This window comes from Schistocerca nitens, chromosome 5 (assembly GCF_023898315.1).
Source record: "Schistocerca nitens isolate TAMUIC-IGC-003100 chromosome 5, iqSchNite1.1, whole genome shotgun sequence".
Taxonomy (NCBI): domain Eukaryota; kingdom Metazoa; phylum Arthropoda; class Insecta; order Orthoptera; family Acrididae; genus Schistocerca; species Schistocerca nitens.
In genome coordinates, this window is record NC_064618.1 from 574,456,370 (window position 1) to 574,473,812 (window position 17,443).

Sequence of the window (17,443 nt, forward strand, 5' to 3'; positions counted from 1 at the left end):
CGTCAGTAGTTCCAATGGAATGTTGTCTACTCCGGGGGCCTTGTTTCGACTCAGGTCTTTCAGTGCTCTGTCAAACTCTTCACGCAGTATCGTATCTCCCATTTCATCTTCATCTACATCCTCTTCCATTTCCATAATATTGTCCTCAAGTACATCGCCCTTGTATAGACCCTCTATATACTCCTTCCACCTTTCTGCTTTCCCTTCTTTGCTTAGAACTGGGTTTCCATCTGAGCTCTTGATGTTCATACAAGTGGTTCTCTTATCTCCAAAGGTCTCTTTAATTTTCCTGTAGGCAGTATCTATCTTACCCCTAGTGAGATAAGCCTCCACATCCTTACATTTGTCCTCTAGCCATGCCTGCTTAGCCATTTTGCACTTCCTGTCGATCTCATTTTTGAGATGTTTGTATTCCTTTTTGCCTGCTTCATTTACTGCATTTTTATATTTTCTCCTTTCATCAATTAAATTCAATATTTCTTCTCTTACCCAAGGATTTCTACTAGCCCTCGTCTTTTTACCTACTTGATCCGCTGCTGCCTTCACTACTTCATCCCTCAGAGCTACCCATTCGTCTTCTACTGTATTTCTTTCCCCCATTCCTGCCAATTGTTCCCTTATGCTCTCCCTGAAACTCTGTACAACCTCTGGTTCTTTCAGTTTATCCAGGTCCCATCTCCTTAAATTCCCACCTTTTTGCAGTTTCTTCAGTTTTAACGTATAGTTCATAACCAATAGATTATGGTCAGAGTCCACATCTGGCCCTGGAAATGTCTTACAATTTATAACCTGGTTCCTGAATCTCTGTCTTACCATTATATAATCGATCTGATACCTTTTAGTATCTCCAGGGTTCTTCCATGTATACAACCTTCTTTCATGATTCTTGAACCAAGTGTTAGCTATGGTTATGTTATGCTCTGCGCAAAATTCTACCAGGCGGTTTCCTCTTTCATTTCTTAGTCCCAATCCATATTCACCTACTATGTTTCCTTCTCTCCCTTTTCCTACTCTTGAATTCCAGTCACCCATGACTATAAAATTTTCGTCTCCCTTCACTATCTGAATAATTTCTTTTATCTCATCATACATATCTTCAATTTCTTCGCCATCTGCAGAGCTAGTTGGCATATAAACTTGTACTACTGTGGTAGGTGTGTGCTTCATGTCTATCTTGGCCACAATAATGTGTTCACTATGCTGTTTGTAGTAGCTTACCCGCATTCCTATTTTCCTATTCATTATTAAACCTACTCCTGCATTACCCCTATTTGATATTGTGTTTATAACCCTGTAGTCACCTGACCAGAAGTCTTGTTCCTCCTGCCACCGAACTTCACTAATTCCCACTATATCTAACTTTACTCTATCCATTTCCCTTTTTAAATTTTCTAACCTACCTGCCCGATTAAGGGATCTGACATTCCACGCTCCGATCCGTAGAACGCCAGTTATCTTTCTCCTGATAACGACATCCTCTTGAGTAGTCCCCGCCCGGAGATCCGAATGGGGGACTATTTTACCTCCGGAATATTTTACCCAAGAGGACGCCATCATTTAATCATACAGTAAAGCTGCATGCCCTCGGGAAAAATTACAGCTGTAGTTTCCCCTTGCTTTCAGCCGTCCGCAGTACCAGAACAGCAAGGCCATTTTGGTTAGTGTTACAAGGCCAGATCAGTCAATCATCCAGACTGTTGCCCCTGCAACTACTGAAAAGGCTGCTGCCACTCTTCAGGAACCATACGTTTGTCTGGCCTCTCAACAGATACCCCTCCGTTGTGGTTGCACCTACGGTACGGCTATGTGTATCGTTGAGGCACGCAAGCCTCCCCACCAACGCCAAGGTCCATGGTTCATGGAGGGGAGTGTTCCTATATTGTAGAAAATTATTTTCAGTTATAATTATTGTTTCGTTGACTGTGATGTTAGTGTAGAGGTTTGTTATATCAAAGGATATAAATTTTCCATTTGTTGGTATTTTTATGTCTTGTAGTCTTTTTGCTAATGACCTTGAGTTTATCGTATAGTTTGTCTTGTATGTATAATATTTTTTTAGCATGTTATTTAGTTTTTGACTAACGAGATATATTGGGCTATCTTTGCTTTTCACCTCTGGGCAGATAGGAACTAATGGTTATGTATTTTGGGATAACAAGGAAAATTGTCAAAAAATGTAACATTATCCTAACAGATGACAAAAGAAAATCGTGTATAGTAATCAACCCTAGAGCACCAAGGCTACATGGACAACCCGCAATACATAAACCATTAGTTCCTATCTGCCCATTGGTGAAAAGCAAAGGTAGCCCAACATACCTTGTTAGTCAAAAACTAAACAACATATTAAAAAAACTATACGATAAACTCAAGGTCATTAGCAAAAAGACTACAAGACATAAAAATACCAACAAATGGAAAATTTATATCCTTTGATATAACAAACCTCTACACTAACATCCCAGTCAGCAAAACAATAACTGTAATTGAAAATAATTTTCTTCAATATAGGAAAATTTCAGTAATGGGCACTATGGGCACTAAGGAAATTATACAATTACTCACATTGATACTGCATCAAAATTACTTCTTGTTTAATGAAAAATTCTACACATAAACTGAGGGAGTTGTCATGGGATGCAGCGTTTCTGGGGCTATAGCAGATATATTCTTAAATTCATTAGAAGAAAAACTTTTCAACAACACAAACCCATTATTTTAAAAAAATTGTTTATTGCTATAGATACGTTGATGACACCCTAATGCTACTTGATGGAAATACCACAGACCTCCAGCTAATACACAATGCACTGAATGCACTACAGCCAAAAATTAAATTTACTGTGGAACTAGAACACAATAAAGCGATAAACTTTTTAGGCCTTACCATAAAAAATGTTGAAAATACAGATAAATTCGATATATACCGAAAACCTACCACAACAAATAACATAATACGAGCTACTTTGTGCCACCCAAAAGCACATATAGAGCCTACTTTCATGCCATGATCAATAGGATAATAAACCTCCCACTAGAACAAGAAGCAATGCATAAAGAAACAAAAATTTTAAAATATGTGGCACTACAGAATGGTTATAACCAAAAATTGTTTCAACAGATATATGACAAAAATACCACACCACTAAAATCAAAAATATGTAATGAAATAACACTTCAGCGAGAAACACAAAACCAGACAAAAATTCACATATATACTGATAACTTATATAGGCAACATATTGAACACACAAAACACAATGTTAAAGAAAACAAATGTATGCCTCATAGACCACACTAAAGAAAAATTAAAAATTAAATCGGGAAAAGTTAAATTACCAATACACTCGAATCCAGGTATATACAAAATTCAGTGTAAAGATTGTGATAAGTTCTATATAGGTCAGACAGGCCGGAACTTTAATACCAGATACAGAGAACACACAAGAAACACTGAAAGCAACCCATCAACCTTCTTTCAACACCTACAAATGGAACAACATACCACAGACAATGTTGAAAAAGCAATCCAAATTTTGCATATAACACCTAAAAAAGTTGCTTACTCAATATTCTGGAAGAGGTCGAAATCTACACACATGCTCACAAATATCCACAACAAATACTCAACGAGCAATTAGATCTAAAACATAAACATCTATATAGAAAACTTTATTTGAATCATTGATCATGAAAACAGATAACCAACAAAAGACATAAGCTAAGCCAAACCAATCACACATTCACAGATAAAAATAAACAACACGGTAACTAAGGGAAATCAATAAGTAACTGTTCTGACGTAAACTTATAACATCGTTGGTTAAACGTCAAACAAAAAATTGTCTCACACAAAAAATAAAGTTCAGGCTATAACTTCCAACAAATATAGCCTATGAAAGCTATGTCATAAAATAACTTCAAAAGGCGTAAGAAAAACACTTAAGTGACTAAACAGCGATGTAAGTTAAGAATTGCATAAATGAATGGTTGTCAATCTCATATATGACAAGTAGGCTATCGTCTGCCCTAGGAAATAGTATATAATAAAACCATTACTTTTAGATTGACTGATGATGGCAATACTGCTGAAACAGTCCTGTCGTGATTAAACAAACATCTCAAAATAGAAGCAGCGTTTTGGACTTAATTCATAAAATATACATAATTCTCTGTGTATACACTTACTCAAGACTGACGCTGTGAGTAGCTGAAACCTATCTCCTTTTGTGACTATTTTGTTGTTGTGTAATCTGCGTTCAGTGTGATGGCCTTATGCCCCTTAACTAGGGATTGGGGGGGGGGGGTGCTGTATGCCCATCTGCTACCACCGTACATCTACATCCATACTCCGCAAGCCACTTGACGGTGTGTGGCGGAGGGTACCATGAATACCTCTATCAGCCAAGGGGCATCACTGTGGGGGATCGAATGCGGGGATGCGAGGGACGTCGAGCATGTCCCACATGTTCTCCGATCGGTCCTCTGCTGTGGCTGCCCCGGGTACTGCCTGCACTGAAGTTTACCCCTCACCCGTGGTCGACTAGGAGATCATTCCAAAGTCTGGCAGGCAACAAAAAACTTTCTGAGGGGCTGATCATAGGGCCTTCCCGGTTCGTTTGATGAATAGGTTTTGGGCGTTATCTGTGGCTGACGATGTCTCTGAGCCAGATCTACATCTACAACCATGCTCTGCAAGCCACCTGACAGTGTGTGGCGGAGGGTACCTTGAGTACCTCTTATCAGTTCTCCCTTCTATTCCAGTCTCCTATTGTTCGTGGAAAGGAGGATTGTCAGTATGCTTCCGAGTGGGCTCTAATCTCTCTGATTTTATCCTCATGGTCTGTTGACGAGATATACGTAGAAGGGAGCAATATACTGCTTGACTCTTCGGTGAAGGTATGTTCTCGAAACTTTAACAAAAGCCCGTACCGAGCTACTGAGCATCTCTCCTGCAGAGTCTTCCACTGGAGTTTATCTATCATCTCCGTAACGCTTTTGCGATTACTAAATGATCCTGTAATGAAGCGCGCTGCTCTCCGTTGGATCTTCTCGATCTCTTCTATCAACCCTATCTGGTACGGATCCCACACTGCTGAGCAGTATTCAAGCAGTGGGCGAACAAGCGTACTGTAACCTACTTCCGTTGTTTTCGGATTGCATTTCCTTAGGATTCTTCCAATGAATCTGTCTGGCACCTGCTTTACCGACAATCAACTTTATATGATCATTCCATTTTAAATCACTCCTAATGCGTACTCCCAGATAATTTATGGAATTGACTGCTTCCAGTTGCTGACCTGCTATTTTGTAGCTAAATGATAAGGGATCTATCTTTCTATGTATTCGCAGCACATTACACTTGTCTACATTTAGATTCAGTTGCCATTCCCTGCACCATGCGTCAATTTGCTGCAGATCCTCCTGCATTTCAATACAATTTTCCATTGTTACAACCTCTCGATACGCCAAAAAGCCTCAGTGAACTTCCGATGTCATCCACCAGGTCATTTATGTATATTGTGAATAGCAACGGTCCTATGACACTCCCCTGCGGCACACCTGAAATCTCACTTACTTTGGAAGACTTCTGTACTGGTCGATGTTGGAGGTAACGTCTTGCTGCTCCAGCAACCTCCACATCATCGACTTACTGTTTCTTGTGGGGTGCATCCTTAATTGGGCCAAGTGGATGGAAGTCTGAAGGTACGAGAACCGGGCTGTGGTTTGGATGAGTAAGAATAGTGCAGTGAAGTTTTGTGAGCTCTTACCAGTTGCACACACTTGGGTGTGAGGTCATGCTTTGTCATGGAGGAGAAGTTCATTTGCATTTTCGTAGTGACGACCAAGCTGAAGTCATTTCTTCAATTTCCTGAGGGTGTCTGCAACCAGCAGGCATGTGGGAGATTGGACAGCTTTATACGACCTTGTTGCAATGGTGATAGATTCCTGGCACGACAGCTTACTGTGCTTTTGTTCACTGTTCCTCCTTTACAGATGCCATGTTGAAAGCTACGCTTAGTGCCGCCACCCATCGGAACTTCATGGGACTGTAGCGGTTGAAATGGGAATGTTCCACAATTTCCCACAACAAGTTCAGCACTTTTTCAGCTGAAATTGGTGTAGAAAAAAATGTGTTGCGATAATTATTGAATGGCCTTTGTATAAAATCTGTATATTGTGCACCATATGTTGCATGCAGTTGCTACTGAAGAGCACCTTAGTTGCAAATCATTTATACAGGTTCCATGCGATCATATAAAATACTGTAGTTTGAGGTGCTTTACAAGTATGGACTTGTCACAATGGAAAAAAGTCAATGTTTTGTATAATTTTTTGTGAAAAAAATTAGTTTGTGTGTATAGGGCCTTTCTCAGGTTCAGACCAGCTGTAATTGCTGATTTTCCCCAATCATTATCTGAGAAATGCAGTCTTCTGAAACATTTTGTTTTTCCCACTGTATATTAATGAGAGAGATGATTATGATTGTTATTTCTTACACATACTGGCATATTTTAATACTGATTGGCCATTTAGATTGAGATTTAGATGTTTCCCAAAATTGCTTAAGGTGAATACTAACAGAGAGGACCACAGCGGTGGGATAAAGTTTTTGAAACCATTTATAAGGTTTTCTAGATTAAGATACAAAGTGTCGCACAAGCTAGCCATTTACCCTCATGGGCCCTTGTTTGTGAGTAATTGACAAAAAAAAAAATTGTGCGACACGCAATAGCATTAAAAGTTCTGTTACATGGTCTGGTTGCGTGGTGTAATGGATAGAATACTAGCTTCACATTAGGAGGTTGTGGGTTCGGATCTCGTCAGGTGCAGTAAATTTATTTTTTAAATTTTAAATCTTTATCAAAATGACTTTGATCATTACTTGTATTCAGTTAATTGGTTTAAATATAATTTTTTATTTCCTTTCCTTTGTCACATAATTTTAATCATAATATCAAGTTCTTCATTTGCTCTCATTTTTATTCCTATCATTCTTTTTCCACTTGAAATCTTTGTTCAAGTATTTTCAATTAATTTAATGTATTAATTTTGATTTAAATTTTCTGTCACCCTTTTTTTGTCCACATTATTGTGTTCATTATATTTATTTCCCATTTTGCATTGTGCAATAGGTACTTAGGTTATGTTTTAAATATTGGTATGATTATTACTGTGCAGCTGGTTACGAAAATACAATTTTTCGTACCATTTAACAGTGAATATAAATAGATTATTTCATATTTTGTTTCTTTAACCAATAGATCGGAATTTTCAAATAGTTGAAGATTATAATAGATCAATAAATTAAATTAGTATTCACAAAAATTCCGATTGGTAAAAGGATGATGTAAAGAAAAATGAAACAAATCAAAAAGTTCATACAGTGATTAAAATGATGTGACAAAGGAATAGAAATAAAGAAATACATTTATCCATTTAATTGAATAAAAATAATGATCAGTCATTTCGATAAAGATTTAAAAATAAAAAAAAAATTGCTGCACCTGACGGGATTTGAATCCATGACCTTCTGTCTGTGAAGCTATTTTCCAATCCACTACCCCACACAATCAATCTGTTACACAACGTTTTGAATGTTCTTGAGCATCACACAAAATTCTGAAATTTTCTTTCATAAGTTTCTCCCAAACGAGGGCCCACAAGGATGAATGGCTGCAGGGTGTGATACCTACGTCACCATGTATTCCATTTTCAAAAGTCAATCACATTGCTGAATACCTCTCCTTGTATGGCAGTTAATGTGGCGAGGGAGGGGGGGGGGGGGGGAAGCCGGTAAGTTTCTTCCTTATCCAATCAAAGAAAGATTGTGCTCGTTGTCTCATTATCAATGTTGTGTTGAGCCACCATATTCCTCCTTCCTTAGTTTGATGATTTCAACATCTCTATGATTTTATAGAAAAATTTTGAAGTGATTAGACATATACTGGAATGATATTACTGAAAGTATTCATTCTTACAGTGTGTTGATTTGTCCTTTTACATGTGGTATATTATGCTACAGTTTTCCAGAAAGACTTTTTTTCCTGCCTAAGCAGTGAAGTCTTTCAGCAACACTATGAAATCTTCTTTTTTAGCTTGTGTTTTTTAGCTTCCATTTGGTCTATTTAATATTCTGAATACTAGTTCAGTGGTATGTTATTTACAACTGGAAATACAGTGGGTTTCGCTACTTTATTGCATCCCCTTGGTCGGTTAATTTTGCCTAATTCAACATCAATAAGTAATGAAACTGTTGGTTGGATCTTAGTGCTTGGTATTTTGAATCAGGGTAAATTACTAATTGTACATAAATTTGAATTTTTATCCATATTCTGCAACCCTTATTCTATGTGTGGTAGAGGGTACTGAGTGTAAGAGAAATCATTTTTAAGCCCTTGTATTTCATTCACAGGTGGGGTCTTACATGATTGATGCATGTATGAACCATGTTGATTCTGTGGTGTGGTCATTCAGTTTCCAGGAAAGTTGCTATACTCTGGTGCAAAATACGTTTGATAATTCTAAAACACATAGTCATCAGTGAGATAGGTCTGTAATTAGGCACATTTGTCATTTTATTAGGCACATGTGTCTGTCATTCCTTCTTACAGACTGGAACAGATTCCATCTTTGTTTTTCAGTCATGTGACACAATTATTCCAGCAGCCTATGATGAACTGTTGTTAGAAGAGGGACCAGTTCTTCCACATATTGGATATAGACTGACAGACCTCTGTCAAATCCAGTGGTCTATCCTCTGTCTATCAGTTTTCAGTTTCATACTCACTTATTGATGTACCTATTATTTTTCCTTTTCTGCAGTGATCCAAAGTAGGAACTGTGTTGTAACCTTCAGTGAAATAATCTTTTTTAAGTAGAAAAAAGAATCGTGAGCGCTCTCTCTCTCTCTCTCTCTCTCTCTCTCTCTCTCTCTCTCTCTCTCTCTCTCTCTCTCTCTCCCCCCCCCCACCCCTCCCTCTCCAGCAGTAAACATTGACACAAAAGCATCTACATCTACATCCATACTCCGCAAGCCACCTGACTGTGTGTGGCAGAAGGTACCCGAGTACCTCTATCGGTTCTCCCTTCTATTCCAGTCTTGTATTGTTTATGGAAAGGAGGATTGTCGGTATGCTTCTCTTCTGTGTGGGCTCTAATCTCTCTGATTTTATCCTCATGGTCTCTTCGCGAGATGTACGTAGGAGGGAGCAATATACTGCTTGACTCTTCGATGAAGGTATGTTCTCGAAACTTTAACAAAAGCCCGTACCGAGCTACTGAGCATCTCTCCTGCAGAGTCTTCCACTGGAGTTTATCTATCATCTCCGTATCGCTTTCGCGATTACTAAATGATCCTGTAACGAAGCGTGCTGCTCTCCGTTGGATCTTCTCTATCTCTTCTATCAACCCTATCTGGTACGGATCCCACACTGCTGAGCGGTATTCAAGCAGTGGGCGAACAAGCGTACTGTAACCTACTTCCTTTGTTTTCGGATTGCATTTCCTTAGGATTCTTCCAATGAATCTGTCTGGCATCTGCTTTACCGACGATCAACTTTATATGATCATTCCATTTTAAATCACTCCTAATGCGTACTCCCAGATAATTTATGGAATTGACTGCTTCCAGTTGCTGACCTGCTATTTTGTAGCTAAATGATAAGGGATCTATCTTTCTATGTATTCGCAGCACATTACACTTTTCTACATTGAGATTCAGTTGCCATTCCCTGCACCATGCGTCAATTTGCTGCAGATCCTCCTGCATTTCAGTACAATTTTCCATTGTTACAACCTCTCGATACAGCAAAAAGCCTCAGTGAACTTCCGATGTCATCCACCAGGTCATTTATGTATATTGTGAATAGCAACGGTCCTATGACACTCCCCTGCGGCACACCTGAAATCACTCTTACTTCGGAAGACTTCTCTACATTGAGAATGACATGCTGCGTTCTGTTATCTAGGAACTCCTCAATCCAATCACACAATTGGTCTGATAGTCCATATGCTCTTACTTTGTTCATTAAACAACTGGGGGGAACTGTATCGAACGCCTTGCGGAAGTCAAGAAACACGGCATCTACCTGTGAACCTGTGTCTATGGCCCTCTGAGTCTCGTGGACGAATAGCGCGAGCTGGGTTTCACAGCAAATGAAAGATATTTTCTGGTCTGTTCCCGTATTCCAGAACCTCATCATCATCACAATATATGGTGAATCTGCATTTATTCCTATCATTTCTTTGACATTTGCTTTAACCTGTAAGCATATAATTAGAAGTGCCACTTATCAAGACCACATCTCTCTCCTCCAATTGTGAAAATATTCTGTTGGCACCCACCTATGTAGGCAGAAATTATCATTGTAATAAAATAAGAAAAATCAGAGTTTACATTGAAAGATTTGTTTGTTTTTTCTAGTGAGAGAGTGGCATGGCAGATAAACAGCTTGGAAGATGGTTCAAAAAACCACCTGTCAGGCACTTAATTGTGAATTTTGTAGTAGTAATGTAGATGTGGACTTTTTATAGCTGATAGGTGACTGAAACCTTGCTACAGTACCAAATTTTGTACATTATGTGTGCAGTTTGGTAAAAATGTGGCAGCTGCCAGAAGATTGGCCAGTCTGTGTAGTGTTTCCGAGAGGTTTTATTTACTATTTGTCTTTGTTTATATGAGCACAGAGGATTTCTTTACAGTTTAAAGTGCTGGTTTTCTAGCTGAAAAATCAGTTTAACGATGTAGTTAGCATTTTCCTGTCGCTGCACAGTTAGGGGTGATTTTTGTGATCCTTAAACACATTTTCTTCTGTAAATCTTGTGTGTAATATTACCAGACAATAAACGATGGGTTTGTAATTGATAGGGTTCTTTAAGTTCTATCTTAATTAATTCTTAAGTCTCTGGCTTCTTATGTGTTTAGTGGACAAAAAATCTTGAAAGAGTTTTGTAACTGCTTGAAACGATGCCGTACTGAATTTATAAGGCCGGCCGAAGTGGCCGTGCGGTTCTAGGCACTGCAGTCTGGAACCGCGAGACCACTACGGTCGCAGGTTCGAATCCTGCCTCGGGCATGGATGTGTGTGATGTCCTTAGGTTAGTTAGGTTTAACTAGTTCTAAGTTCTAGGGGACTAATGACCTCAGAAGTTGAGTCCCATAGTGCTCAGAGCCATTTGAACAAATTTTTTGAATTTACAAGTGTGATGTGTCACCTGCCTTATGTGAAAAACCATGCATATTGTTTCACAGCCTCCTGTTTTGACATAGTATTTCTTTTTTGTGTCCCCATAAAATGATTAAATAGAACAATCTGTTTCTGTAGCTTTCAAGGGGCTTCTGTACATTGCAGAACCTTTATGTACACTTAATCCTATTGTCTGCCAACAACATTGTAGTGTATTTTAGTAGAGTACCCCCACATAAGTTTAAGATTTGGTAATACAGTGAAACTTCTTTATAATGTTCCTCCACTTCTACTTTTTTAACTCTAACCAATTATTTCCCTCTTTATAGTGTTTAACAATACTTACAGGATATTCCTGGTACGAATCCATGCATGTGCTCTATTGGAATAACACCTGAAAACTGAAGGGAAATAAGTGATTTGGTTCTCTTTCTCTTCTCCCCCCCCCCCCCCCCCCATGTCATTCATTTGAATTAAAAATTTATGAAAAATGAGAGCTCATGGCTTCTATTTTTTTAAGTAATTGTTCTCTTACATAGCTATCACAGAATTATGTTATTACTGTTCTGAATTATGGCTCAACTGTTTGTTTTGTATTACACTTGTTTGCTCAAGGATATTTTACCTAAATTTATAACAATAATTGAAAATCTGGGATGGAGCAATACGTAAAATAAGGGAAAGGCAACTGCTCACCTATTGTATAACGCATCAATGTGTGGAGCATAGAAATGCTTAAAAGAAACAGCATTCATACTAGCTTTTGAGCATTTTCTCTTCTTCCAGCAGTAGAACACACAACCACACAGGCCCTAAATTTACTTTTCTGTGGCATTTTGCACATGGTGCACATAATCGTTTTTTGAATATTTCACTCGCAGTGTCTGTAACCATTAGGATTAGGGCAGGATAACAATGACAGTGATAAAAAGACAGACGTTTTTGGGTTGACTCTGGCCGGGAAGAAAGGGTGAAGGTAGAGGGATAAATTCACCATTAATGAAGGAATTCGAGGCATGAAGATCCGCAGGAAGTTTGGAACTTCATGAGAGTGGACATGGCTTGTTTTGACAAGCTGCTGTCGGTGATGCAGGAAAGAATTTGATCAAGTGGCACAGTAATCTAGGAGACAATTTCACCTAGGCAGAAGCAAGAATTAAATCATTTGTTTATTTTTTTGAATAATTTATTATGAAAATTTGACTGAAGTTGTATTTTACAGGTTCATTATTAAAGTAATTGTTTGCAGCTAATTATTTTTTAATTTTTACTATTTACTGTGTTTTTCTGTAGAATATCCTCAGTAAAATTTGACAACTTCTATAACTATAAATTGTAAGTCTTCCTCTTTATAATGTTTTCCCCGATACAGTGTTCAGAATTTGTAATCCCAAAAAAAACGTTAAGAGAGGTTCTACTCTAGACACATGTTAAAAAAGAGCAGTGGACAAAATAACTACCAACAATGCATTTCACTCATACTGTGATGTGATTGCTGCTGTGGTTTTGTTGTTGAGTTTCATTTCAAGCAAAAATCGTTTAACATTATTTAGGGGTCACTGTTTTAACTTCCGGCTTCACATCTGATGTACTCGCCTAGCATCCCAACTCAGAGGTGAAGCATGGAATTCAGTTGAGGATTTCTGTATGTGAAACACACACAGCTATCACACCTTTAAAAAATAAGTCGGGTTCATGGTTTTATGACTTTTGTATCAATGATAATCCTGTGTTTCATAGTGAATTAATGGAAATACTTTATTCAAAAGTTGCGTATGGACTTACTTCTGTATAGACTTACTGGTAAACTGGGCTTCATTAAGAACGTATCAATTTTTTACTGTCTATACAGTGGAATAAACTCGTAACATTTATAGGTTTGTAACAATGTTATGAAAAGGAAAGTTGCTTCTCACCATGTAGCAGAGATGCCGAGTCGCAGATAGGCACAACAAAAAGACTGTCACAAATAAAGCTTTTAGCCATTAAGACCTTTGTCAAACACACACACACACACACACACACACACACACACACACACACACACGACTGCAGTCTCAGTCTCTGGCAACTGAAACCACACTGCAAGCAGCAGCACCAGTGCATGATGGGAGTAGTGACTGGGTGGGGGTGAGGAGGAGGCTGGGGTGGGGAGGGGGAGGGATAGTATGGTGGGGGTGGAAGACAGTGAAATGCTGCAGGTCAGACGGAGGTCAGATTTGTAACATACGCGGTGTGACAATAAAGTAATGAGACTGATGTGAAAAAAAAATGTTGCTTACTGTTTCAGTCAAGTTTAGTGTTGTCTCCTTCAAAGTAGCTCCCTTCTGATTATGCATACTTTTTCCAGCACTTCTGCCATTGATGGCAACATTTCTGGAACTCATCTTCACTAATATTCTCCAAGGCCCTTGTCACAGCTTTTTGGACATCTTGTGTTGTTTGAAAATGGTATCCCTTGACCACCATTTTGACTCTTGGAAATAGAAAAAAGTCGCGCAGAGCAATATGGTGAATAAGGTAGCTGTGGTAGTTTTGAAATTTGTTTTGAGGTTGAAAATTGCTGTACTGACAGAGCGGTATGGGATGGTGCATTATCGTGATGCAGACTCCAATTATCAGCAATGTTGGCACAGACATGAAGAACTCTTTTACGAAGTCTTTCTAAAATTTCTTTGTGGTAATATTGGTTAACTGTTTGTCCAGGAGGCACCCACTCTTATGAACAATTCCCTTGGAATCAAAGAAGCACACAAGCATGCATTGCACTTTTGACTTTGACATGTGAGCTTTTTTTGATCTGATGCACCATTGCGAACTTCAGCGTTTTGTCTCTGGCTCGTACTGAAAAAAAACGAACTTTCATCACCACTGATAACACGGCTCAACAATCCTGATTGATTTCCATTTGCTCTAACAGATCGGCTGCCACATTTTTCCGTGTTACTAGCTGTTGTGGTGTGAGATTTTTGGGGACCATTTTTCACAAATCTTTCTCATACCAAGATCCTCAGTTATTATTAGGTGAACCGTTTCTCGATTGATGTTCAGTTCTTCTGCAATCATTTTCACGGATAATCTTTGATCAGATCATATGGGTTCACGCACCCTGCCCAAGTTGATATTTGTCAGTGAGGTTGATGGTCGTCCACTGCAGTCTTCATCTTCAACATTCATTCTGCCTCCACTAAACATTTTATGCCAATGAAAAACTTGAGCTCTTATGCGGTTCCATTTCTGTGACGAGAGACACAAACAAGTGTTAACTTATTACAGCACAACTCACGACTGAGCAGTTGCATCGATGTGCCGCTTGGACTTGAAGCAGCTTATAGACCAAGGTCAGATACTGTGCCTACGCAAGCCTGCAGGGTTGCCATATCTTGCAAAGAAAATGTCTCATTACTTTATTGTCACACCTCGTATTTAAAATGTGTGATTGGGCTCATATCTACTTTATCTTATTTGCTGTTATGAGAGTCATTTATAGGTAATCATTTTGCTTTTATTTTAGTGTTTGTCAATCGCTTTTGACAGTGTGCGTTATTACAAATCTCAAAAACTTTGTTCTAATCTCAAGACCAGTCATAACAGTTTTGTATTTTTGCAAACTCCACATTTTCACTAGGATTCCCTTTCTGCATATGGGGAAATGCTTTAGATTTATCTAATTGATATCCTGAAATTAGAAACAGGAAATTATGTGAAAAACTTGAATATGATGGCAGTAGTCCACTAACATTTGTAACATAATTGTCTAATGTTGAAATTGGATTTTGATATTTTTTTCTCACAGTTATCTTAAAATGACTGTTGGTTTCCAGGGTAAAGAACTGCGGCTATGTATGTGAAGACAAATGAAAATACCCTAATTCCAAATAACTTAATTTTTGTAGTATTTTTAGTTGCCAATGACACATTTCCCAGCACTTCTGCACCACAAACAATGGTTAGCTTCAATCAGCCAATTCCAGCACAAGATACGTGAGGTCAGGCAAACATCACAGCCTTCCATATGGTACATGAAATTTGAAGCATGCTACAATAGCAGTATGACTGATGTCTTCTTTATGGGAGTACATTCATTGACTTTATCAGTTTTCAATCAAATTATCACCTTTAAACCCAACCCAAACTCTGAGCTGTGGAACAGCTTAAGCTTTCACCACAAACTTAATAAACAAATAAAATAATAAAAATAATATTGAATAAATATTTAAGTAGACATTCCCAGTATTGTTTTAACACCAAAAACCCATTTACTTAACTTGACATGACATGAATGGTTCTGTGCTGTGCTGTGATTGGTAACTGAGTTGCACCATCAAACTAGACTGTCAACTCTTACAGGCACAGATCTATGCCAGTCGACGTTCACAGTTCTAGGTTCTTGTTTCAACCATAGGATGACAATGATGAATTCTATTAATGCTAACGTGAGCAGCAGTGTTTTGTATGTACCTGGAAAGACCGGCATCTACCATGTAGATACTCTAAAGGGATACAAATCCCTCCCCAATTTAGAGAGAAGTAACTTTCCAAACCAGGAAAATATGTTGACATTGTCAAATGTCTCGTGTTCTGTGAAAGCAGTTCGTCTTCTATATTAAAATATAGACTCGGGGTGTCTTGTTTTCACTCCAGAATGAAGTATCGATAGATCAGCAGCATAATGTCTTGGAATAAAACTATGAAGTTTTTCTCTTTAATTATTAATTAATTAGATTTAATGGATTTAACAGTTTTTTCCAGTCATAAATGTGAAATGTGAGGGCAATAAATATAATTGAGGCATTCTCTGGAACAATGACTGAACTGAAATATGTTGAAATAGTTTAAACAATTTTTTTAATTCATTTGAAACTGTCACACATGGACTAAACTTCAGTAAAACATAAACAAAATATTGCTACTCACCATATAACGGAGACACTGAGTCGCACATAGGCACAACAAAAACAGGGTCACAAATAAGCTTTTGGCCAGCAAGGCCTTTGTCTCGCGCGCGTACACACACACACACACACACACACACACACACACACACACACACACACACACACACACACACACACACACACACACGCGCGCGCGCGCGACTGCGACTGCAGTCTCCGCCAACTGAAGCCACACTACAGTGTGTCCCTACCTATAATGAAAGGCAATTATACCCAGAAGTTTGACATGAGCTAGATAAAAAACCAGTTTTCTCTGTACTGATTCTGTCTTTAGGGCTGACCTTACAATATTGACATGCATAGCTAAAATAATTCTCAATTAAATGTTTACAGGTAATTGCTGGTATGGTGTGGACATCAACAATGAAGACATCAGTGATAACTTTGAAGCATGTGTCTGGGAGCCAGCTGTTGTCAAGATTAACGCATTAACAGCCGCATGTGAAGCAGCTTGCCTTGTGTTATCTGTAGATGAAACCATAAAAAATCCTAAATCAGGTGGTGGTGATGCTCCTGCAGGCCGCGGCATGGGTCGGCCGATGTAATTTCAATCATCATAAACTGACACGATCTGTGACAATAAAGTGTGTGTTATTTCATGTCTGATCAGAGCGGCAAAGAGGAAGTCAGAGTACTTGATTAACATGAATTAATGTGAATCTGATGGCCATAATTATGCACACTATTTCTAATCTGACTGACCTTTCCTTTTTTCTCCCCCTCATGTAACTATCAGTGCGTTCTACTGCTAAGTGTTTGATCTATGCATTTCATTAAAAATAAAATAAAGCTTAAGTATAACCTCACATTTTTGCAGTAGAATGTTTCTATTTATTAAGTGTGCTGGTTGGAGGCCTTCTATGTATGCTAGTGAGCAAAACTTTTTTTATGTTTTTGTTGTCATTATGAACTGTAAATTGAACATTTAACATAAAAACTTCACACATTTTTAAACTCGCTTAACTGTGTACTATCATTTTACCCCTCCCCCATACTTTCAATTTTGTTTTTGTATGGCAAAGTCTTGTAGACTTTAATTTGCACAGTGGTAGTTTTAGTAAATTGTGCCAAAATTTCTTCATTTAAAAGAGTCTGAAAGTGTGAAGAAGATAATTTGAGTGATACATTACGTATGACAGGTCTTGTGTGGCAACCTTTCTCTGGTGCTGACCTCAAGTATATACACCATTCAACAAATGTTTCACAAATATTTCTTCAAAGCAAGACAGATGAGCTTGCTCATGGAAAGCTGATGCAATCTAATGGAACTTGTGCAATGTGTGGTTGTAGGTTTCA

At 38.3% G+C, this 17,443-nt stretch overlaps 1 protein-coding gene across 1 annotated transcript in view; it reads left to right on the forward strand.

Annotated features, from left to right (window-relative positions):
• The window catches only part of LOC126259620 (T-complex protein 1 subunit eta), an 84,942-nt gene extending 67,838 nt beyond the window's left edge, over positions 1-17,104 (forward strand). The window contains exon 9 of the mRNA XM_049956534.1: positions 16,481-17,104. Coding sequence (XP_049812491.1) covers positions 16,481-16,692 — 212 coding nt within the window. The 3' untranslated portion in view covers positions 16,693-17,104. The remainder of the gene's footprint in view (positions 1-16,480) is intronic.
• Positions 17,105-17,443: the final 339 nt, after the last annotated feature.